General features: G+C 35.5%; 1 protein-coding gene across 11 annotated transcripts in view; it reads right to left on the reverse strand.

Moving 5' to 3' along the window:
- Positions 1–26,969, reverse strand: part of UBE3A (ubiquitin protein ligase E3A) — a 92,914-nt gene that overhangs the window by 38,037 nt on the left and 27,908 nt on the right. For 10 of the 11 annotated variants that reach the window (XM_045058952.1, XM_003986902.6, XM_045058948.1 and 7 more), the window contains one exon: positions 2,308–2,615. In XM_045058952.1, the coding sequence (XP_044914887.1) occupies positions 2,308–2,615 (308 nt within the window). Of the gene's footprint in view, positions 1–2,307; positions 2,616–16,666; positions 16,753–26,969 lie in introns of all 11 variants that reach the window. The other variant, XM_045058951.1, reaches the window with a different exon arrangement.

A 26,969-nucleotide genomic window follows, 5' to 3' on the forward strand; every position in this document is an offset into this window, starting at 1 on the left:
TATTCATCAAATCATAAACTTATTAACAAAGAGTTGTTTTGCATGCAGTAACATGAACTATCTTAAGGGACAGCAACATTCTAGACCCACACACCCTTTTTGTTGACATGCTGTTCAGAACATCTTCAAGTGAATCAGACATTCTACTAATTCTATATAATGTATAATATAAAATGTATCAATTTCCCTACACAGAGTTTTATTTAAAATGTTGAACTGAGGGGACACCTGTGGCTCAGTTGGTTAAGCGTCTGACTTTTCAGCTCAGGTCAGGATCTCGTGATCCCGGGTTCGAGACCCCTCATCGGGCTCTGTGATAACAGCTCAGAGCCTGGAGCTTGCTTCAGAATCTGTGTCTCCCTTTCTCTATCCCTCCCCTGTTTATACTCTTTCTCTCTCAAAAATAAACGTTTAAAAAAATTAAAAATTAAAAAAAAATTTTAAAGTGAACGGAGTTTTTCAGGCATAGTTAAAAAATTATAATTAGAGATATAAGCATTCACAATGTTTAAAAAGAGATGCTCTACTAAGAAAATGTTAAATGAAAGAACATTCCCATAGGGTATACCAGTATATTTTGTAATAAATAGATGTGTGTTCCTGAAAATACATTCTGTAAAATTTTATACTTAAGAAAATTTTTATACAAAAACAGAGTTTGTTCTATATGTATATAACTATATGTATGTTCTATATGTATAGAACTATATCTAGTTCTATATGTATAGAACTAACAAATATAATTAACAATAAAAAGTACTAGTGTAGTTAATGCATTTGTAATTCCTCGTAGAAAAAATATTGTAGGAAATATAGAAAGTTGCAGAAAAAAGGGAGGAGCAGCAGAGAGAGTAACGTATTGGGAGAAAGTACAAGGAATTGATAAATTACATAGACGAGCAAAAACAGGGATAAACATTCAATAACACCTACAATGAAGCACATAGCCAAAAAGATGTGTCCATCTGCCCTGTACCATAATCTCCATGGCTAGCTGTATTCAACTGCACCAGCACATTTACATTTAGTAATTGCTACTCTGTGGTGCACACTTAATGGGGAAATGGGTATGGGGGGTCTGGGTGGCTCAGTCAGTTAAGTGTCCGACTTGGGCTCAGGTCATGATCTCGTGGTTCATGCGTTCAAGCTCCATGTTGGGCTCTGTGCTGACAGCTCAGGGCCTAGAGCCTGCTTTGGATTCTGTGTCTCCCTCTCTCTCTGTTCCTCCCCGACCTGTGCTCACTTGCTCTCTCTCTCTCTCAAAAATAAACATTAAAAAAATTTTTTTTTCTAAATGGGGAAATGGGTATAATGGAGTCAATGCAACTTCCACATTGTACACACTGACAACATTCACCTACTTATTCACACTGTGTGAGCTAATTCATGTAACAGAACCATGCATTTAGGAGCAATAAAGTGGTATAAAGTTATGAAATTAGTTATACTATGAAATTAGAATAAAAGATATAATACAATTCCATATCACCAATTAAAATTAAACTTGCATTCAAATCATGTTACTGAAAACTTTTGAGGTGTTCTCCAACTTACACATGTCTTAAACAAAAAGCTTCCTTTTTTAAAATACCTCTGGTATGTATTATGCACACTGTCAGTTATTTAGAAATTCAACTACTTTGTTACTAACATTGATTATCTTCACTGAGGAAAAGAAAGCTTGGATTTGAAGGTTAAAAAAAAATTTTCTTTAAACAATTTTGGAATACAGGATCATTTAGAAAACAAAGGCTTGGGTAAAGACTGCCATTAATAAGTAGGTGATGATTCTTGGCAGCATGAGTGTACCAAATCCCGAGAAGAAGCTGAGCAGGATATGGGAAGAATATTAGAAAGAAAAACTGAATTATTTCTCAAGTAACGGCTACAAAATTTTGCTGTGCCCTCAGAAATGGAAAAGACTGCCACCACTTGTTTCTGCTTCTTTCACCTAATAGTGCTCAGGTTCCACAATTCATTCCAGATATTCAGTCCAGCTATTTGATAACTGGATATTTGATAACTATTTGATAACTATTTTGATAACAATCTATTAAAGAAACTTTTGGAATTTACTCTGCTTCTCATTAGAGACCATTAGAACTATAAAATGCAGTCAAATAATTAGTTCAATTATTAGTTTGTCCTTTGCCACAATAAATATATATATACAGTGGTAAATAAATACCACTATACTAATACGTCTTAATGTCACACAATTAGACAAAACAAGTAAGAACCTCACAAATTATTTAAATCTCCAATCTGGTTTTTCAGTCAAAAGTTCCCAAAAATAGAACATCTTACCTCTAAAATCATCTCTTGCTCCTTGTCCTTCCTTCTTGTTCATTTTTATGTCAGAGCAGGAGTTGTTAGGGGCACCTTTCGAGTTTTCAAGGTAAGCTGAGCTTGCTCCTTTCTTGGAGGGATGAGGATCACAGAGTTTTGCATTAATCTTATAAAGCTCGAGGGCTTTAATAGCTGCTGCATTGTTATCCATACGAAGAAAAGTTGGACAGGAAGCACAAAACTCATTCGTGCAGGCCTCATTTCCACAGCCCTCAGTTAACTGGTGGTAGTAGCGTTCTATTAGATGCTTTGCAGCTGCTCGCTTCCTGTAGCAAACATTCAAACAATGAGCACAGTGATTAAGATTAGTATAGCTCTCATGTAAAAAGCTCAACAGATCATAAGGCAAGGCAAGTTAGTCAAGCACTGAAGTAAAAAACTGGCAAATTAAGATGAGGTTTAGAAAATGGAGATCCACTATTTACATAAATAAAACTTTTAACTAGATAAATGCTAAGATACTATGATAAAGAACAGCAGGGACACCTGGGTGGCTCAGTCGGTTAAGCATCTGACTTTGGCTCAGGTGAGGATCTCACGGTTCGTGGGTTCGAGCCCCACGTCGGGTTCTGTGCGGACAGCTCAGAGCCTGGAGCCTGCTTCGGATTCTGTGTCTCCCTCTCTCTCTCTGCCCTTCCCCCATTCACACTCTGTCTCTGTGTCTCTCAAAAATGAATAAACATTAAAAAAAATTAAAAAAAAAAAAGAACAGCAATATTTATCAAAATCATTGTTTTAATAGATTATGCTTTTCTTTGGCTTAAAAAAGTTGTGTGGGGGGGACTTTATTCGATGGTATATGTGCTTAAACTGTTTAGCACAACGGATGAAAATCAGAAGGTTTATGGCCAAGAGTTTTGTATTTTATCACTTTAAACAACTGACATTAAGAAAATAAGAGTCTAGTTAAAAGTATCAATCCAGCTTTCCTTTATATAATTACTATTTTAATAATTTATAAATACTTGATTAATAGTTAACAAAGAACTTCTATCTGGAACAAAAAAGTTTTTTCCTCCAATTATCTACCATATGAGGGATTTAAAAATAACCTATAAATCAAATAGCCAAAACTGTGTTATACTGCAAGAAAATGATTCTGAGCATACAATCCTGAACCCAAAACATGTCCTTGAACTTGCTCATTAATCCCATGTCACAGAAACCTAGAATATTTTAAGTTCCCGTAGGGCAAAATTTTATGTTTCATTTACTTGTGAAGTTAAAGTATGTAGATTAACATTCTTAACTGGCTGTTCCAGCAGAGCTTCCAAAGATACTGAGGAAGAGATTATTTCATCAAGCAAGGAGCTGGACTACAATATCTATCTCTATGGTTTATTCAACTCTAAGATCTATGCTTGTACTGTCTGATGATGTGAGATTACCATAATTTAAGGAAAGCAGTCTAGATCCAAAGAAACAGAATTCATAGCTATTCCTTTTGGTCTCAAATTCACATGCATGGGAATAAAAACTACAAGTAATCAAAACCATAAAAAAAAGAAATTACCTAACTCTCAAAATGTTCCTACAATTACCTTACTAACATGTAAGACTAAATGGCAAAGGACAGTAGGGTTCACATTTTGTTAATTGTGAGATACCTCTTGTTCATCATGAGAAACTGAACAACAAGGCAAATGAACAGTAGATAAGGGACATACTAATTAAGTCCAATTCTGTCTCAAAAGTAGGACTGTGTCCCTAAACTAAGTGACAAAGACTAGCACAATTAACTCTTGAACAATGTTGGCATTAGCGGTGCAAACACTTTGCAGAGTTAAAATCTGCAAGTAACTTTAGATGCTCTCATAATTTAACTACAAACAGCCTACTATTGACCAGAAGCCTTACCAATAATATAAAGAAGTGATTAACACATATTTTGTATGTTACACGTATTATATATTTTTACATTAATGTAAGCTAGAGAAAATAAAATATTCAGAAAATCGTAAGAATACATTTACAATACTCTAGTGGATTTATCAATATGTGAGTTTAAAAAAAACCCTCATGTAAGTGAATGCAGTTCAAACCTATGTTGTTCAAGGGTCAACTGTAACTCAAAAACACTCATTTTGATGCATCTATTTTTTAAATGTGCCATGCAAATTAATGCATACAGAGAAAGAAGACAAACGTAAAACACACACTAAAAATTTTCATGAGCAGCACTTAGTTATTTTAGATGTAGCTACAAACAATCCAACTTTTGAAAATTAAAGATTATGCCAGATATGTCACTATGCAAAATATTAAAGTGACATGTAAAGAGAAATATAGCCTCAAGAAGATTTATACCATCATCTCCCAAAATATAGTAGCTTTCCCTAGTGAAAATGTAAATAGGTATGTATGTATTTCTATTCTGGAGGAAAATTATTGAACACAAAGTTAAAAATGAAAAATCAGAAATCAAGTGAAATTAACTGGAAAACTGTGCAAAAATGCATTGTTTCTGTGAAATTTGGAAAAAATGAAATGCCCATTTACATAATATGGGATTACTTAAATGAACTGCAACAATTCACATAATGGAATAAATGAAATTACCAAGATCTGAATTTGGCAAGGAATAGTCTCTTCTTCATTCATCACTAATGGACAAAAGTCAGTTACAAAGTTTTAAGTTTAAGATGAGGCCACTTTTATTTCAAAGTGTTAACAGTCATTTTCTCTAACTGATGTTGACTGAATGGGTTCTTTGAATTCTTCCATACTTTGCTTCTAATTTATTTTTTCTATAATAAACATGCTACTTGTATATTAAAAATAAATACAAATGAGGAAACATTAACAGCTTTATAACTTCATATACATGATTTAAAGAGCCTCAAGATTTATTAAATTGTCCCTATGATTTTTTTAGTAGTTAATTACAAAATTCAAAATACCAAACACTCTTATTATTTTTCTTAATGAGTGTCATGTTTTGTTCGAAGAAAAGTCCCCCCAAAACTCAACCATATTACATAATGCTTCTGTATGTAATGCATAAAGGAGTGTGAACAGTAAAAATAGGACAAGACTGAGAAATTAGAAGACCTACATTAAGTGACAGCTCCTTTTGCCTCTAATTACCTATACAGTTCTGAATGAGTAGTTCTCTGGGCCTCAGTTCTCCCATCTTAAGATTCCCTTCAGTACTAAGGTTTAGGTTATTCTATGTAATAGTAGGTGAACAAGGTACTAGTATTTGATGAGTGTCTGATAACATACTAGACATACTGCTAGGCACTCTGGTGTAGGTTATCTCATTTGAATCCCATTACTTTGAGGATTATCTTCAGTTGACAGCTAAAAGACAATTAAAAGAGTAAAATTATGTACCCAAGATCACACAAAGGAAAATGCAGAATCAGGACAAAAACAGGAGTCAGGGGTCTTCTGGCTCATTTCCACTATACTGCCTCACAGAAAGGGATTCATTTCAAAACAATTCTTAAGAATAGTAGCACTAATGACTCTAATGGGGGGAAAAAAATCCCAGGAATAATATGTAATTGAAAAAAGCAAAAAACCTGAAAAAATCAAAATCTGAATCTCATATTTATGCATACCTATCTCATAAGTACACTAAGTTTTTTGAAGAGATACCAAAATATTCTGTAAAGTTAATACACCTACAATTTCTTGAAAACCTATATGCTACAGATGTTCTCACCTCAGAAGGCAGTAAAGCCTAGCAGTTAAGAGCTTGCACTATGAAGCCAGACTGCCCAAGTTCACATGTTGGCTCTGGCACTTATTAACTATGTGGCCTTGAATGATTTACTGAGAACATTTCTGTGTCTCAGCTTCTTCATCGTTAAAATAATGGTATACAATTACCATGGCTGTGAGAGAATTAAATGAGTTAATATACATAGTTAGAACACTGCCTGGGATATAGTAAGTGCCATGTGTTAGCTGCTATTATTGTTATGACTAAGATCCTCGTAAGCTTATGAATTGGCTAGATAAACTATCATTCTGCTGATGCTCAGAGCAGTTACATCACAAGTCACACATCTGATAAGAGATTTGAACCCAGGCTTGACTCAAAAACTTGGGTTTTAAATACCACTAAGGGGAGATTTAATACCAGACAGGGGAACGTAGCCCTCTCTATTCAGTCTGCTTCTCTGCCTGGGACATACAAATAGCAGTTACACAGCTGAAACAGGACTGAAAGGAGCCCATGCCAGAACCTCCAGGTTATCAGTGGAATCAACCATTTTAAACATTTTTCTTCTTTCCTCACACCAATGACACCCTGAATTATATCTGTCCAATTCTGTATCCCCATCTAATAGAGCATTAAAAAAGACTTCTATGTTGGCAATGTGTACACTAATAATGACATTTTTATAAGTAACTTGTACAAGGTTAATCCCTATACAGTAGGAGTCACCAAATCATAGCTTGTGGGCCAAATCTAGCCTGCCATAAAAAACAAACAAACAAACAACCATAAAGTCTTATTAAAACATAGCCAAGCTCAATAATTTATATATCGTCTATGGCTGTTTTGCACTACAACAACAGAGTTGAGTAGTTTTAAAAGAGATTGTATGGCTTGTAAATCCCAAAATAAATACCACCTGGCCCCTTACAGAAAAAATTTCCCAACTCTTAATTTAGAGTCTGTGTTCCTTGCTCTCCAGTGACATTTCCTTATCATCACATGGTCGGCTGACTCTTTCCCCTCAACAAATCAATGCAGCAAAATATGTACTTTTCCCCAACTATGATTAAAAGAGAGAGAAAGAGAGAAAATGGAAGGAGAAGAGAAAAAAAGAAAAGAAGAAAAGGAGATAACAAAAAGGAAAGAAACGAAGAGAGATCCTTCCTTAACCAGACCCCTCTAGTGACCCCTATCTGCTATTCATAATCAAAACTACAATACGGGCTAGGGCTTATTTTTTTTTAAGTTTTTATTTAAATTCCAGTTAGTTAACATACAGTGCAGTATTAATTTCAAGTGTACAATAGAAGGATTCAACACTTCCATACAACACTTGGTGCTCATCACAAGTGCACTTGTAAATCCCGACCACCTATCCCCTCCACCCACCTCCCCTCTTGTAACCATCAGTTTGTTCTCTATAATTAAGAGTCTGTTTCTTGGTTTTCCTCTCTTGCAAGGCCTCCCCCCCATGTTTGTTTTGTTTCTTAAATTCTACGAGTGAAATTATATGGTATTTTGTCTTTCTCCAGCTGACTTATTTCACTTAGCATAATACTCTCTAGCGCCATGAATGTTGCTGCAAATGGCAAGATTTCATTCTTTTTTATGGCTGAGTAATATTCCATTGTGTATATATGCCACATCTTCCTTATGCATTCATCAGTTGTTAGATATCTGGGCTGTTTCCATAATTTTTCCTTTTTAGATAATGCTGCTATAAACATCAAGGTGTCATATATCCCTTTGAATTAGTGTTTTTGCATTCCCTGGTTCAATACCTGGTAGTACAATTGAAACTATAAAAATCCTATAGGAGAACACACAGTAACCTCCTTGACACTGGTCGTAGCAACTTCTTTCTAGATATGTCTCCTGAGGCAAGGGAAACAAAAGCAAAAATAAACTATTTGGGCTTCATCAAAATAAAAGCTTCTGCATGGTGAAGGACACAACCAACAAAACTAAAAGGCAGCCTACAGAATGGGAGAAGGTATTTCCAAATGGCATATCTGATAAAAGGTTAGTACCCAAAATATATAAAGAACTTACAAAACATCAAAAAACCCAATAATCCAATCTAAAAATGGACAGAAGACATGAATAGATATTTTCCCAAGGAAGACATCCAGGTGGCCCACAGACACAGGAAAAGATGTTCGACATCACTCATAATCAGGGAAATACAAATCAAAACTAAAATGTGGCACTGCCTCACACGTGTCAGAATGGCTAAAATCAACAACACAAAAAACAACAGGTGTTGTGGAGAAAGGGTAACCCTCTTGCACTGCTGGTGGGAATGCAAACTGGTACAGCCACTCTGGAAAACAGTATGGGGGCTTCTCAAAAAGTTAAAAATATGGCTTACTTTCTATATTCTGTATTTTTTTCACATTTCATGGACTTTTCTTATGGAATCAATAATGGAGGAGGGCCAAGTGAGATCTGATGAGAAAGCTCTCAAAGTAGACAACTGAAAATATGCATTTAAAATAGACAACATTGGGGGCGCCTGGGTGGCGCAGTCGGTTAAGCGTCCGACTTCAGCCAGGTCACGATCTCACGGTCCGTGAGTTCGAGCCCCGCGTCAGGCTCTGGGCTGATGGCTCGGAGCCTGGAGCCTGTTTCCGATTCTGCGTCTCCCTCTCTCTCTACCCCTCCCCCATTCATGCTCTGTCTCTCTCTGTCCCAAAAATAAATAATAACGTTGAAAAAAAAATTTTTTTTAATAGACAACATTGGGGCACCTGGGTGGCTCAGTCGGTGAAGAGTCCAACTTCGGTTCACATCATGATCTCACAGTTCATGGGTTTGAGCCCTGTGTCAGGCTCTGTGCTGACAGCTCAGAGCCTGGAGCGTGTTTCAGATTCTGACTCTCCCTCTCTCTCTCTCTCTCTGTCCCTCCCCCACTTGTGCTCTGTCTCTCTCTCTCAAAAATCAATCAATCAATCAGACAACACTTTCTATTTATTTATTTTACTTCCATGGCTCAGTGAGACAGTTCTACAAATAAATGTCCTATGGAATAAATTACATATAGAGGGCCAGAGTTACTCTAGAAAACTGGACAGAAGTCTTTTAAAAATTAGTTTCACTCTTGGGGAGAAGGGCACTGAGGTCAGCAATTAACTTTGAAATGCGTGAAAAAATAAAGATGGAATGATGGACAGAAGGATGGATATGTGATAATACAAGGTGAGTATTAATAGTAAAATCTAGATGGCAGGCATATTGTGTCCACTGCAGAACACTTTCAACTTTGCTGCATGTTTCCAAGTTTCCAAAATAAAACACTGGGGGAAAATACTGTTACAATACATACTATAACTTCTGAGAGGTCAACTGGCAGAGGAAATGATTTTAGCCATCAGTGGCCAAAACAGAAAAACCAATGTGTCATCAATGGCACTAATACCATGTTTTCTGACTTTGAAGCTAGTTTTGAATCAATCCAGTACTCAACAAACAAAAACCCCTATAATAATAATAATAAAAAGAAAAGCTATGAGATGACCATAAATACATATAGCAACTTAGTTTACTTGTCAAGGAGACAAATATTAGGAAAGTATTTTTAATATTCCTATACCAATAGCAAAGCACTGGGGTTAGGATCACTGAAATGACGGCCAACGATAAAGAAGATGAAAGTTGAAAAAAGATATTAAACAGGTAGCTGAAAAATAAGTAATGAATACAGGAACAAAAAAGATGAAACCACAGAAACTGCTACTGTCAGAAAGGGAAGATGTGTTAACGAACAATGGGCAAACAAGATTGGAATCAATTAAAAACGGTAGAACATAAGAGAAATAGTAACTGTGACATGTTAACATAAAAATTAATGGTAGACAGGGGCGTCTGGGTGGCTCAGACAGTTAAGCATCTGACTCTTGATTTTGGCTCAGGTCATAATCCCAGGTTCATGAGATTGAGCCCAGCAATGGGCTCTACACTGAGCATGGATCCTGCTTCAGATTCTCCCAACCCTCCCCTCCACTTACGCGCTCTCTCTAAAAAAATATTTATATAATAAAAAAGCTAATGATAGAGTATAAAATAATAAAAGAAGATAAAAAGGCAAAGATAAAAAAGTCAATGTAAGCAGAGTGACTTTAACTGAAGATGAAGTTAAATGAAGATGTGAGGAATCGAGATGCCAGAGATAAAAAGGCTTGTATGCTCAATCTATAAAGCTAATAAACACTTGCTTACTGATTTCTCAAAGTAGTGTGTCTCTCTGTTCCTTTTGGGATGTTGGCTTTGTAAACACTCCATCCCCTCCCCTAAAGTTATATTTAACATAAAAATTTTGGAAGAGTGAACAATGATATCCGAGGTAGTATTACACCTTAGAAAATTGGATAACATAAAACATAGCTGTTAGGTTTAAGGTTGGGTCTGTTACAATGGAACTGCATGAAATGTTAGATTATTTCAAGACTGAACATACAATTCTGAAGTCATTATTACACTATATCCTACCAATAATCCATTAACTACAGAATAAGATATATTTTCAGGAGAAAAATATAAATATAAATCAGCATATTTTACCATGATAAACTCAACATGATAATAATCCCAAAGTGTTACTTTATTGAGCTTTATAATCTAAATGCCCAGAGTGTGTGTTATACATTAAACATGAAGTAAAATTGTAGAACAAAATACTTATTTACCTTTAACCTGTTTTTTAAAAAAGTATCACATTTTATGGTGAAGTTGTAATGAACAAAAAACGAACTATATCCATCTGCCTCCCTCTAATTAAGATCCTAAAAGGATAGAAACACAAAAACACAAAATACTTGTTGGCATTAGTACAGGGTATCTATCAATTATCTGTGACAATCATGAAATATAGTCTTTGATTTTTTTTTTCTTTCTAATTCGAATATAATCAAGACAGAAATTCATTCCTTGGTTGATAACATATGAATAACATATGGACCAGGCAATATGCCCAAAATTTTGTGATAAAGATCCGGTTAATGGGTTATTTTACATTCTGAATACTTTAATACTCTTACAAAATCATCTTTTTTAGGGGTTTAGGGAGCTGACTAAACCTTGGAGTTATTAGAAACAATAGCTTTTATAGATACTGTTGAGAAACAAGTAGACTTTTCAGTGTTATAATGAGAAAATCCTGAAACAGATCTTTGAACTTATACTAAAGATAATTTACTAATATGTCTAAGTTAGCTTTGTATAGGTGATAAATCTTCTGGCATTTTCCTCCGACCAAATGAATTGGAGAAATACTAAATTTATCTGAACAAAGATAAAAAGCCAACCAGGAGAGATGTCTGCAAGATGGAGGAAAAAGAAGCTCCAGAATTTATTCCCTCACAGGAACATTAACTTATATACATGGTCCAAAAACCCTTTATGAGACCTCTAGAAACCAGTTAGAAAGTTGCAGTACCCCAAGCAAGCTCCAAGCCAAAAAGAGCCAGATATATGTAAGAAAAACTTTCATTTCAACTGTATCAATCCCTCCCCAAGATGGCACAGTTCATACTCATGATGAAAAGCTCAACCTGCAGCTTCACCCATTGGAATTATGTCCAACATTCCTGTTTTTTGGGGTGAAAGGAGCTGTCAAAGGGACAAGTTTTTGTATTGGCCAGACTTGGAGCACTGATGGAACCAGCATATACTGGATGCCTAGAGGCTACAGAAAACACTGGCTTGTTTCAGGACTAGAGTACTTGAAGCTCTTGAAAAAGAAACCAATTAAGTCTTTCACTGGGAAATTACAAGCGTAAGTCTGAAAAAGATACACCCCAATAAAAGGTATTAGAGTTACCAAGAATCTCTAATGAAGGTCTTCCCCTCAATGAAGCCAATTCAGAGAGAGGTGGTTGTTTTTATCAGAGGCAAAATCTACACACACACACACAAAATTAAAATGCATATTAAAAACTACAAAGTACCCCCCCCAAAACCAAGAAATTACAGTCCAATTCCAATCAAAGGAACAAAATCAAGCTCTAGAAATGACCTTAAAGAAGCAGAGATCTATGAATTACCTGACAAAAATGCAACATAACTGTCTTAGGGAAACTCAATTTGTTACAACGGAACACAAGGAAAACAACTAGATGAAATCACCATGCATACACAAAAAAAGAATTCATCAGCAAAAAATATAAACAAGAACTAACCAAAAATTCTAGAAATAAAAAGAATACAATAACTGAACTGAAAATTCACGAGGGAACAATAGACTTAATCAAACAAAAGAAAGAAAATAAACCCAAAGTCAGGCCATTTGAAATTATTGAGTCAGAGGCAATTTTTAAAATGGAAGAAAAGTGAAGAAACCCCAAGACACTTCTAGGACACCACCAACCCTACTAATATATGCACTTAGAGGAATTCCATGAGAACAAAGAATGTGGCAGACAGCTTATCTGAAAAAGTAATGGCCAAACACTTCCCAAATGTAAGGAAGGAAATGGATATCTAATTTTAAGAGGTTTGAAGGACTCCAACTACAATGAACCCAAAGAGGCTGATACTAAAACACACTATAATCTCTGTCAGAAGTCAGAGACAGAAAGAATCTGGAAAACAGCAAAACAAAAATGACTAGTCATGTACAAAGGCAACTATCCTAAGACTATCAGCAGGTTTCTCAGCAGAAACCTTGCAGAAAGACCAGAAAGAAGTGGGATAATATATTCAAAGTGTTGAAAAAAATAAGTGCCAACCAACAACACTGTATCTAGCAAAACTGACTTTCTAAATGAAGAATAAAGACTCCCAAGGATAAACAAAAGCTGACAGTTCCTCACTACTAGCCCTGTCTTACAAAAAGGAAGTCCTTCAACTTGAAAAAAAAAGAAAAGAAAAAGATAAAAAGGACTGTAAATACAAAATCATGTAAATATATAAAACTGTTTGGTAAAGGTAAATATATGGACAAATACAGGATCCTGTAATACTGTAATGGTGGTGAGTAAATCAGGTAGATGCGAAAGATGTGAAAGATGAAAACATTTTTTAAACAACTATAAATAAAATTGATACAAAACATAAAAAGATATAATTTGTATCTTCAGTGAAAGGGGGGAAAGATGTAAAGGAGTAGAGTTTTTGTATGCAATTGAAATTGCTATTAGTTTTAAATAGATTATAACTATAGTACAACTATAAGATGTCTTATGTAATTCCCATGGTAACCAGAAAGAAAATGCCTAGAGAAGATATACAAAAGAAAACGAGACAGGAATCACAGCATGTCACTACAAAAAAATATCAATGAAACACAAAGGAAGACCTCACAGAGAAGGAAAAAAATAACTACAAGACATACAAAACGCATAAAAATGGCGATAGGAAGTCTTCCTTATCAGTAATTACTTTAAAGGTATATGGATTAAACTCCCCAATCAAAAGACACAGAGTGGCTGAGTGGATTAAAAAAAAAAAAAAAAAAAAAAAAGAGGGGGCGCCTGGGTGGCGCCGTCGGTTAAGTGTCTGACTTCAGCCAGGTCACGATCTCGCGGTCCGTGAGTTTGAGCCCCGCGTCAGGCTCTGGGCTGATGGCTCAGAGCTTGGAGCCTGTTTCCGATTCTGTGTCTCCCTCTCTCTCTTCCCCTCCCCCGTTCATGCTCTGTCTCTCTCTGTCCCAAAAATAAATAAAAAAGGTTGAAAAAAAAATTAAAAAAAAAAAAAGATAAGACACAACTATATGTTACTTACAAGAGACTCACTCACATTAGATAGAAGGATATACACAGACTGAAAGGATGGAAAGAGACATCCTATGCAAATAATAACCAAAAAAGAGAAAGAATGATTATATATATACATATACATATATATGGCTATATATATATACATGTACACACACACATATATATAGAAAAAAGAAACAAGTGACACATTATATGATAAAAGGGTTAATTCGCCAAAAATATATATTATAAATATATATGCACCTAACAGAAGAGCAGCCAGATACATTAAGCAAATAATGACAAGAACTAAAGAGAAAAGAAAGATAGTAACATAGTAATAATAGGACATTTCCATATCCCACTTTCAACAATGGGAAAGAAAACCGATTAGGAAACACAGGACCTCATCATTAGACCAAATGGACCTAAAGACACACACATGACATTATACCCAACAACAGAATACACATTTTCTCAGTTGTACATGGGACATTTTCCACAGGAGATCACGTTATACCATAAAGTTAGTTTTAACAAACTTAAGGAGACTGAAATCATACCAAGTATCTTTTCTGACTACAACGGAATGAAGCTAGACATCAAAAGCAAAAGAAAAACATGAATATCTACAAAATACGGGAAAATCAAACCGCATATTCCTGAATAACAAATGTCAGAAGAAAAAATCCGAAGGGAAAGCAGAAAATATCTGGAGACAAAGGACAATAAAACACAACATACCAAAATGCATGGAATGCCACAAAAGCAGTATGAAAAGGGAAATTCATAGTAGTAAATGCCTATAGTAAAAAACAAAGACCGCAAATGAACAACCTAACTTCAGACTTCAAGAAATTAGAAAAACTAACTCAAAGTTCATCAAAGGAGGGAATAATAAAGATTACAGCACAATTAAACGAAATAGAGACAGAAAAATAAAAATTCGACAATTTAGTATTGGTTTTTGGAGACTATTAAGAATATCAACAAACCGTTAATTAGACCAGGAGAAAATGCTCATAAAACAAAAGTCAAAAATGAAAAAAGACACATTATAACGGGTGCCATAAGAATAAAAAGGATCATAAGAGACTGCTGTCAACACATGCCAAAAATTGGATAACTTAGAAGAAATGAGTATATTTCTAGAAACATATAATCTAACAGGACAGAATCATGAGGAAATAAAAAATCCGAAGCAACCTGTAACTAGTAAAAAGACTGAATCAGTAATACAAAACTTCCCAACAATGAATAACCCAGAATCAGATAGTTTCAATGGAGAATCTACCAATGATTAAAAAAAAAAAAAAAAAAAAAATTAACAAGAACCCTTCTCTAACTCCTCCAAAAACCTGAAGTGAAGGGAATACTGTAAAACTCATCCCATGAGGCCAACATTACCCTGATACCAAAATAAGACAAAGAAGAAAAGAAAAATACAGACAAATATCCCTAATGATTATTGAAATACTAGGCAGTTAGAATTTAACAATACATTAAAAGAGTTATATCATCACCAAGTGGAATTTATTCCTGGAATGTAAGGATGCTTCACCATACAAAAATCAATCAATCCAACACAATGAATTATCAAAATTACAAAAATAACATGATCACTCCACTGACACAGAAAAAGCATTTGACAAAAATCAAAATCCTTTCATAATAAAAACATTCCACAAACTAGACAAGGAAGGAAATTACTTCAACACAATAAAAGCCATATATGAAAAGCCCAGAGCGAAGATTATACGTAATGGTATAAAACTGAAAGCTTTCCCTCTAAAATCAGGAACAAGGCAAGGATGCCCATTGTTACCATTTCTTTTCAAAACAGTACTAGATATCCTAGACAGAGCAATTAGGCATCCAAATTGGAAAGGAAGAAACAAAATTATCTCTGTTTGCGGATGACATAATCTTATGTGTAGAAAACCCTAAATTTAGACCCTGTAAAAAAACTGTTAGAATAAATCAAACTTAGTAAAATTACAGGATACAAAAGTCAACCAATGCAAAATCCAGTTGTATTTCTATAAACAGTGAACAAAAGGAAATAAAAAATATTCCCATTTACAAAAGCATCCAAAAGAAAAAAATACTTTACTAAAGAAACTTAACTAAGGAAGTAGACTTATGTAACAGTCCCCCTTATTTGTGGGGACTCTAAGGACTCCAACAGATGTGTGAAACCACAACAGTACCAAAACCTATATATATATTTTCCTATTGATACTTTTGATAGTTTAATTAATAAATAAAGCACAGTTAAGACAGTAACAATAATGAAATAGAACAATTACAATATATTACAATAAAAGTTACGTGAATGTGGTCTTTCTCTCAAACTACCTTACTGTACTGTACTCAACCTTCTAATGATGTGAGATGATAAAATGCCTATGTGATGAAATGAAATAAGGTGAATGATAGATGCCTTGTGATGTAGTATTAGGCTACTATTGACCAAAATCTGACAACACCGAAGAAGAATCATCATCTGCTTCCACAATGCAGTTGACCATGGATAACTGAAAATACTAAAAGGGAAACAATGGATAAAGAGAACAATGAAAAATATACAATGAAAACTATGAAATACTGCTGAAAGAAACTAAAGACACAAATGTAAACATGCTATGTTCACGGTAAGACTTAATATTGTTAAATGCCCATTCTACCCAAAACAATCTACATATTCAATTCAAACCCTACTGAACTGGCATGTTTTAAATAAAAAAATAAAAAAAAAATCTAAAATTCATATGGAATATCAATAGGACCCAAACAACAAAAACAATCTTGAGAAAGAAAACAAAGCCAGTCTCATACTTCCTGACTTAAAACATCTTACAAAGCTATAGAAACCAAAACAGTAATGTACTGACATAAAGACAAGACACAGACCAATGAAACACATCAGAGAACCCAAAAATAAACTCACATATATGGTCAAATAAACTGTGGCATAGATGCCAAGGCTATCCAATGGGGGAACAAGAGCCTCTTCCACAAATGGTGCTGGGAAACCTGGATATCCAAATGCAAAAGAATGAAGTTGGAGCCTTACATCTTATACTACATTAAAAAAAAAAAAAGAAAGGTTAACCAAAATGGATTAAAGAACTAAACATACAGGGGCCTGGGTGGTTGAGTAACCGACTCTTGATTTTGGCTTGAATTGTGATTTCACAGTTCATGGGATCGAGCCTCATGTGGGGCTCTATGGTTACAGGGTGGAGCCTGCTTGGGATTCTCTCTCTCCCCCTCTCTCTCTGACCCTCTCCTACTCACACACTCTCTCTCTCTTAATAAATAAACAAACATTAAAACAAATAGGGACGCCTGAATGGCTCAGTCAGTTGAGCATCTGACTTCGGCTCAGGTCAGGATCTCAGAGTTTATATGTTTGAGCCCAACATCAAGCTCTCTGATGTCAGCATAGAGCCCACTTCAGATCTTCTGTCCTCCTCTCTCTGCCCCTCCCCAACTCATGCATGCATGCGCGCACACGCACGCACACACACACACACTCTCTCTCTCTCTCTCTCTCAAAAATAAACATTAAAAAATAAATAAAGACCTAAACATAAAACCCAACATTACAAAACTCCAAAAATAAACACAGGGAAATAGCTTCATTACACTGGATTGGGCAATGTAACACCAAAAGCACAACTAAAACCACATAAAACAAAAGCAAAAATAGACAAATGAGACTACAGTGAACTTCTGCACAGCAAAGGAAACCATCAACAGAGTGAAAAGGCAACATATATAATATGATTATTCCATCTCCTGGGTCTGACTTAAACACTCCACCTCAGGAAATAGAAGAACCAGGGATGGAGACTGGAAGACAGCAGAGGGGCCACAGGATACCTCTCAAAGACAGGAAAAACAGAAGGAGAGAAAGCAAGTAAGAAAGCATACAAAGATCACAACCTGAGGTGGCTGTTTTAATTAACATTAAATAATAAACATTAGCATGCCCATGGAAATGGAAAGGAGCAGCAAAACAGAGGTGAAAAGAGTACTTCAAAGACTGAGAAGTGACTAACAATGAAGACAGACATAGCCATAGCCAGAATGCATAGCCTCAAAGGAGCAGGAATTTTTATGCTGAGAGAATAGTAACAGTCCAGAAACATCAGTGGAGAACAAGAATAACAATGTGTGGGAAACAAACAGGTCAGGCTTACTGCACCTGTAACCTAGCTTCTGTATCTAGTGATACAGAAACTATTCTTGACAGTCATCACTTTTCACTCCTTATTTTGTTTTAACCTTGCTGAAAAATGCAGATCTGGAAATTTATTGTGGGCTTTCAGGACACATTTCCTGATTTTTCTCCCTTCTCTCTGACTGTTCTTCACAGACTTCCCTCCCTAATCTGGAAATGTTTATACTCCCAGGGACCAGCCATTAGACACTTTCTCTTTTAAATTTCTTTGAACCATTTCATCTTTTTCAAGGCAATACCTGATGACTTCCAAATGTCTCTTTCAACATAGTTTAACTCTGCTTGAGAATCTATTCCAAGTTCTCTGGCTATTTTCATATTAGCTCTTTCTTTAAGAAATTTGCTGCTTGAAAAGATAAAGGCCAGATGATTTAAATATCATAGGAAATACAGAGGTACAGTAATATAAAGAAAGACAACTTAGCCAAGATAAGTCACAAAGGATGACTAGGAGAGGACAAAAAAATACAAGGAATATTTCAGGTAAGAAGGGAATGAGTAAAGGCACAAGAGCCTGAGAACATCCTATGACAATTTCAAAGATACAGTTCAAAACAGGAATCAAAAATATGAAGCGGAAGGGAGGAGCCAGATTATGAGAGACTTTGAATTCTGATTTTAGTCAGCAGAAAAGTAATCTAATAAAGGTGAATGATTTTCACCTCATAAAAATGCACATATACTCCATCTTGCAAAAAATTTCAGAGGCATCACATACTATTTATAAACCACTAGATAAAAACACATTCAATACAAGTCACTGAAGGGTTTAAGCAGGTCAGTGATTAAGCCAAATTTGCCTTTATGATAATTCTATTTTGTAAATTGGGATCAAAGCTGGCAAAAGTGGACGCAGGCAATCCAGTTAGGTGATGACTACTGTAATACACCAGGGAAAGAAAGCAGCAGGAATGAAGAGAAGGAAACTAATGCAAGAAATATTTAAAGATGTAGCATGTAGGGGGTAAATGAGTGGAAAGAGATAAATGCCTAGGTTTCTATTATGGGCAACTGGGTAGAAGGTAGTGCTACAATCTAAAATGTTAACAAAAACAACCACCACTCATTAACCTGCATTAACCTATAGTGAATGGTTTTTGTATGTTGTGTCCTTTAATCCTTACAATTATCCTAGCAAGAAGATTGCAGAAGCCAATAAAGGATCCAGTAAATCAGAAAGTCTTGCTTTTAAATAATTTAGGGGAAACAGCATCTATTTTCACTACATCTTTTAACTCTGAATCCCATTTATAGCCAGCAAGTTCTATGTAATAAAGTACACCATCCCCATTAATGTTTCTTAAAACATTTTTAGGGACACATAAGATATAATGAATAAAATGCAAAATTAACATAGATTCTAAACAACATTTTATTAGAGTACCTGAACAAAACCAGCCAGGTTTTGCTCATTCTGCTTTCTGAGAAGACTAAGCCAGAGGGAGCTCATCTATTCATTCATTCTTACCATTAACCAGAAGCACAATACCTTCTATTTAAAATACAATGTGTAAGTTTATATGATGCTTCATGTGGTAGAAAAGTAGACCAATTCAAGCCACTTCAAAGCCTAACACTTTTCATTAGCTCCTATGTCTATCAGAAGAAAACCCAGGGCTTTTCAGTAGTGTCGAGGCCTTTCACTTGACTACTTCACTTTGTCATGCCTTTCTGCTTCCAGCTACATTTTTTTTTTAGCACATCCCCTCCCATCTCCTAAATCTACATTCCAGCAATACTGAACTTCCTACAGTTAAAAGGATTTGTTCTACCGTCTTCCTTGGTTCCAGGTGTTAGAAAAGTTTTCTACCTGCCCAGAATACTATGATCCCTACTTACACCAAGTAATTCTCAAAGACTCAGCTTAGATATCACTTCCAAGGTTATTACATATCCCTTCTCTGATCCCACAGCAACCTGTACCTACTCTAAATGTGCCTTATTATAAATGCCAATTATTTAGATGGTAGGTTCCCTGAGACACATGACCAAATAACTTCTTTTTTTTTTATTTTTTATTTTTTAATTTTTTTTCTTTAGCGTTTATTTATTTTTGAGACAGAGAGAGACAGAGCATGAACGGGGGAGGGGCAGAGAGAGAGGGAGACACAGAATCGGAAGCAGGCTCCAGGCTCTGAGCCATCAGCCCAGAGCCCAACGCGGGGCTCGAACTCACGGACCGCGAGATCGTGACCTGAGCTGAAGTCGGACGCTCAACCGACTGAGCCACCCAGGCGCCCCCCAAATAACTTCTTTACAGTTATATCCTCAGGACCTAGTAAATTATGAAACTTTAATAAAGGTCCTTCAATTTCTCTTCTGGTATTATCTAAATAACAGTGTCAATTAACCCTATCTTTTTCTAGTATTTAACCATAAAGGGAAATACCTGTCAGAATACTTCCCAGTTTCAGAAAAAGGAACCCTTGTGCACTGTTGGTAGGAATGAAAACTGTGTAGTCACTGTGGAAAACAGTATGGAGGTTCCCCAAAAAATTTAAAATAGATTACCATATTATCCAGTAATTCCACTACTGAGTATTTACCCAAAGAAGATGAGCACAGTAATTCAAAAAGGTAAACGCACTCTATGGTTACTGGAGTATTATTTACAATAGCAAAGATATGGAAAAAATCCAGGTGTCAATCGACAGATCAAAGGATAAAGATGTGGTACATATATAATGGAATATTACTTAGCCATAAAAAATGAAATCCTGCCATTTGCAGAAACATGGATGGATCTGTAGGGCATAAGGCTAAGTGAAACAAGTCATTCAGAGAGAAACAAATACAATACAATTTCACTCATACACAGAATTTAAGAACCTCAACAAAGAAAAAAGAGACAAATAAACAAACAAAAAAACCAGACTCTTAACTAAGAAAACAAACTGATGGGGGCAAGGGGAGGATTAGTGAAATAGGTAAAGGGGATTAAGAGTATACTTATCATGATAAGCAATGAGTAATGCATAGAACTGTTGAATCACTTTACTGTAAAATATAAAACCGTATGTTAATTACACTGGAACTTAAAATGGAACAAAAAATATGAGCATCTTTTTTAACAAAAAATACCTCCCAATTTCATAGGTTTTAACAGAAGCATAAAAAGAATATGCAAAGGCTCAATCTGGAGAAGAACACAGTTATCAGAACCTATAGGAGAGGATACTGAAAAAAGAATGATCTCTACTGACTAAATAGATTTTTTTCCAAATTTTTATTTAAATTCTAGTTGGTTAACATACAGTGCAATACTGGTTTCAGGAGAATTCAGTGATTCATCACTTACATAAATACCCAGTGCTCATCACAAGTGCCCTTCTCAATACCCATCACCCATCTAGCCCATCCCCCACCCACTTCCTTCCATCAACCCTAAGTTTGTTCTCTATTTTTAAGAGTCTCTCATGGTTTGTTTCCCTCTCTTTCCCCCCCTCCCATATGTTCGTTTTGTTTCTTAAATTCCACACGAGCAAAATCATATGGTATTTGTCGATGAAAGAGATTTGTATGTTTAGAATGTACTTCCAGATGTTATTTAATCCATAAATGCTGTTATACACGTTAAATATATCTAAGTTGGAAGTTACACAGAATTATTTTTCCCATTCCATATAGAAAATAAAAGCATCCAAGCTAGATCTCAATTTCTGACTTCTGGTTCCACATGTAAAGAGCTAGAAAGCTGCTACTCCAATCAAACAACAGGTAAAAATCTGAACAGACAAAAAATTAACAACTCTTCTTGGGTTATTGGAAGAGGGATACAGGGCAAACTGCTGCCCCAAAGACTGGAGAGAGAGAGGCAAATACACGCAGCCATGGTTTACTGAAGCAGAGAACAGGAAACCATCAGCAGAATCTGTGATGTGAGAGGAAAACCTAAACTGCAATTGACAAATTCCTGGAGGCTCACCACAGAAAGGTCTAATAGTTAAAAACTCCCAAAGGGACCTAGCCACAGGAGAGCCCCCACAATTTTGTGATATTTACCTCAGAAAACTCAACCAGGCTCTCACAGCAAATGCTGGAGAAAAATCCCCTCATGCTTCTAGCAGGGGAGGAAAAAGGAAACATTTGAGATAGAGCAGAGAATTCATAACAAGACCTATCCTCAGGGGACACTAGTTAACCAGAGCCTAATCTGCCAGGTATTATCAGAGCCTAACTGGCCTGTGTACTGGAAACATCCAACTCCAGCCCACTCTAGTCATCCTGTTCCACTTAAGAGGGGAGGAAAAAAAATGAAAGTTCACAATCCAGAGGCACAGCCAGGCTCACTAGAAGACTAAGATGTAAACAAAAGACTACAGAACACTTCCCTTCCTCCTACACCACAATACCATATTATTAAGGCCTATTTATAGCAATTCCTTTTACCTGGGAAATCACATCCAGCTATCTAGAAATATTACAAGGCATACTAAAGGCAATAAAACACTGTCTGAAAAGACAGCAAACACAAGAACTAAATACAGCAGGGATGTTGGAATTAACATACCAGAAATTTAAACTATGATTAATATGCTAAGGACTCTAATGGATAAAGTAGACAGCACAAAAGAACAGCAGAGCTATGTAAGCAGAGAAAAACCAAAGACTCAAAAAAGAAAAACCAGAGTTCAAAAACACTGTAACAGAAATGAAAACTATTTTTGATGAGCTTAATAATGAATTGCAAACAACTGAAGAAAGAAATCCTGAACTTGAAAATATACCAAAAGAAACAGAACTGAAAAGCAAAGAGAACAAAGATTGGCAAAAACAATACGCAAGGACTTGTGGGACCTACAAAAAGTGTAACATACACAAAATGGGAATATCAGAAGAAAGTGACAGAATCAGAACTGAAACAATAATGACTGAGAATGTCCCCAAGTTAGTATCAGACATCAAACCACATATCCAGGAAATTCAGAAAACATCAAAAAGAATAAATTGTAAAACAAACAAAAAACACCCACAAAAAACAAAACAAAACAAAACAAAACAAAACACACCAAAACCAAAAAACTACACTTGGCATATCATTTTTAAACTACAAATAATCAAAGATAAAGAAAAAATTTTGAGAGGCGCCTGAGTGGCTCACTCGGCTAAGTGTCCAACTTTAGCTCAGGTCATGATCTCACAGTTTGTGGATTCGAGCCCCATGTCAGGCTCTGTGCTGACAGCTAGGAACCTGGAGCCTGCTTTGGATTCTGTGCCTCCCACTCTCTCTCTCTTCCCCTCTTCCACTCACACTGTCTCTCTCTAAAAAATAAACATTAAAAAATTAATTAAAAAAAAAGAAACAATTTTGAAAGAAGCCAAGAGGAAAACAACTACAGAAGAATAAAGATAAAAATTACATCTGACTTCTCAGAAACGATGCAAGCAAGAGAGTGGAATGAAGAAGCGTCAAAGAAAAAAACCCCCACCAACCTAAGAATTCTATACCTTGAGAAATCATTCTTCAAAAGTAGAAAAGAAACAGACTCTCAAGCAAAAAACAAAAGGGGGGGAGGGAATCTGTTGTCAGTACATTTGCCTTGCAAGAAATATTAAGAGAACTTGTTTAGACAGAAAGGAAATGATACAGATCAGAAACTCATTATCTATATAAGGAAAGACCACTACCAAAGGAATAAGTGGAAATAAAATAACTTATTCTTTTTAACCTTAATTGATATAACAGATAACAGTTTGTTCAAAATAATAATGCCAACAATTTATTCAGTTATGAATATTTATGTATGTAAAATTTTAAATACATGTTTATATATGTGAAATAAATGACAGCAATGATAAAAGGACAGAAGCAAGGAATATTATAAGGTACTCCCATTCCCTGCGACATGTATAGTGTTACTTGAAAGTAAACTAGGTTAAGATATAAATGTATACTACAGACTCTAAGACAACCCCAAAAAGAAAAGTTAAATGAAAAGTAACTAACTGATCTACTTGCAAGTGAGAGAAAATGGAACAATATACAATGCTCAAGTAAAACCACAAAAGGAATAAAGAGGGTAGAAGACAAAAACAGGAAAAAAAGAGCAAGAGCAACAAATAGACAACAGTAACAAAAATGTTAGGTACTAATCCAACTATATCAATAATCACTTTCAACATTAGTGTTCTAAATGCATCAACTGAAAGACACAGATTGCCAGACTGGATCAAAAAAATAACATCCAAGGACGCCTTGGTGGTTCAGTCAGTTAAGCATCCAACTTCGGCTCAGATTCCTAGGTTCAAGCCCTGCGTTGGCTCTGTGCTGACAGCTCAGAGCCTGGAGCCTGTTTCAGATTCTGTGTCTCCCTCTCTCTGCCCCTCCCCTGCTTGTACTCGGTCTCTCTCTCAAAAATAAACATTAAAAAAAAATAACATGCAACTATACATTGTCTACACTCCAAATATAAAGATACAGATTAAAAATTTAAAAATGTACTGTGCTAACAATGAAAAGATAGCTGGGCAGACAGGCAGACTTCAAAAGCACGGTAAGTCATCAGAATTAAAGAGGGGACACAACATAACGATAAACAGTTTAATTTTCCAAGAAGACATAACGATCCTTAACATCTGTGCACCTAACTAAAAGGCATCAAATTAAATAAGGCAAAAACGGAAACAACTACAAGAAAAATAGATAAATCCACCATCATAGTTGCAAACTTCCACACCCCTCTATCAGAAATGGACAGATCTAGCAGGCAGATAATCAGTAGAGACATAGTTGAACTCAAAAGCACCATCAATCAATTAGATATAATTGACATCTCTGGACTACCTTATCCAACAACAGCAGATTACACATTTTTCTCAAGCTCACACAGAAAATTCGTCAAGATATATCACATTCGGGGCCATATGATATACCTTAACAAATTTAAAATAATAGAAATCATACAAAGTCTACTCTTACACTACAATAGAATTAAGCCAAAATCAGTAACAGAACAATAACTGGAAAATCTCAAAATACATGGATATTAAACAAGTCAACAAAGAAATCCCAACAGAAACCAAAAATTCTTTTCAACTAAATAAAAATGAAAACACAATTTATCAAAATTGTGGAATGGAATGCAGTGAAAATAGTGCTTAGAGAGCACTGACTAATTATTAGTGCACTAATTTATTAACACTGCATGCATGTATTAGAAAAAAAAGAAAGAACTAAAGTTAATCATTTATATTCCCACCTTAATAAACTAAAAAAGAGCAAATTAAATCCAAAGTAAGCAAAAGGAAAGAAATAATATTGTAACAGAAATCCATGAAATTGAAAAATGGAAACCAACAGAGAAAAATCAACATCAAAAGTTCTCTGAAAAGATTAATGAAATCAATACTCCTCTAGCCAGGCTAACTAAGGAAAAAATGAATTACTAGTATCACAAATGAAATAGGGGACATCACAACAGATCCCACAAACATTAAAAGGATAAAAGATATACTACGAGTAACTCTATACCCACAAATTTGACAACCTAGATGTAACTGACCAACTCCTTACTAGACCCACTCTGCCAAAACTCACAAGAAATACACAACCTGACAGGCCTATATCTGATATGAAAACTGAATAAATAAGTAACCTTCCAAAACAGAAAGCACTAGAACCAAATGAATTCACTGATGAATTTTACCAAAAATTTAAAAAATTGTACCAGTTCTTCAGTCTCTATCAGAGGATACAAGCTGTAACTCCAGAGTCTAATCTGATTAAAAGGCTCAGGTTTAAAAACAACAAAATCTTGCCAATTAAGACAATACTGATGGACCTGGAAGGTATTATGCTAAGCGAAGTAAGAGAAAGACAAATACCATATGATCTCACTTACAAGTGGAATCTTTAAATTTTTTTTTTCAACGTTTATTTATTTTTGGGACAGAGAGAGACAAAGCATGAACAGGGGAGGGGCAGAGAGAGAGGGAGACACAGAATCGGAAGCAGGCTCCAGGCTCTGAGCCATCAGCCCAGAGCCTGATGCGGGGCTCAAACTCACAGACCGCGAGATCGTGACCTGGCTGAAGTCGGACGCTTAACCGACTGCGCCACCCAGGCGCCCCACAAGTGGAATCTTAAAAAAAAAAAAAACAAACACACAACCAAAAAACCAAAAACAAATGAACACAAAAACAAACAAAAAGAAAAAGATCCATAAATACAGAGAACTGGTGGCTGCCAGAGGGGTGGGTGAGAGGGAAAAAATGGGTGAAGAAGAATGGGAGGTACAGGCTTCCAGTTACAGAATAAGTCACAGGGATGAAAGGTACAATATAAGGAATACAGTCAATAGTTCTGTAATAGTGTTGTATGGTGACAGATGGCAGCTATGCTTCTGGTGAGCATGGCATAATGTAGAGTTGCTGAATCACTATGTTGTATACCTGAATCTAGTGTATTGCTATGCATCAACTATAGGTCAATAAATAAATAAAATGCAAATTCAGGAAATTAAACTTTACATACCTATAGAAATAAATATTTTGGTTATTGTTTGTGTTTTAAGAAGGCTCACTTTTATTATCAAATGACAGAATGCATGTGGAGTACTGAGCACAGTGGTTTATTATATGCTAAGTGCTCAAGATGTCAGGTGCTACTACATAAGTTCTGTGGGTTGTATACAAATATGTATCAGTTATTTCCACATAAACTGATCCCAGAAAATTCTTCCAACACTTCTGCAAGGGAATTAAAAAGGCAGAAATAAACATTTTGCATTAACTTAATAATTTCACTCTTTCATATATTATTTACTGATTACCTCTTGCAGGCCAGGCACTCTATCATTAGGCTTCCATACTAGTATTAAATGAGTCAGACAACAATGAAATCAATTAAGTCAAATGACATTAAATCCCATGATGACAAATGTAACAGGGTAAAGACAACAGCAAACAAAGAACATGACAATTCTTTGTTGAAGTTGGTCAAGGAAGGCCCCTCTGATAAGACATCATTTGAGCAGAGATCTCTGGGGCAAGTGAAAGGAAGCCA

Source organism: Felis catus, chromosome B3 (genome assembly GCF_018350175.1).
Source record: "Felis catus isolate Fca126 chromosome B3, F.catus_Fca126_mat1.0, whole genome shotgun sequence".
Lineage (NCBI taxonomy): Eukaryota > Metazoa > Chordata > Mammalia > Carnivora > Felidae > Felis > Felis catus.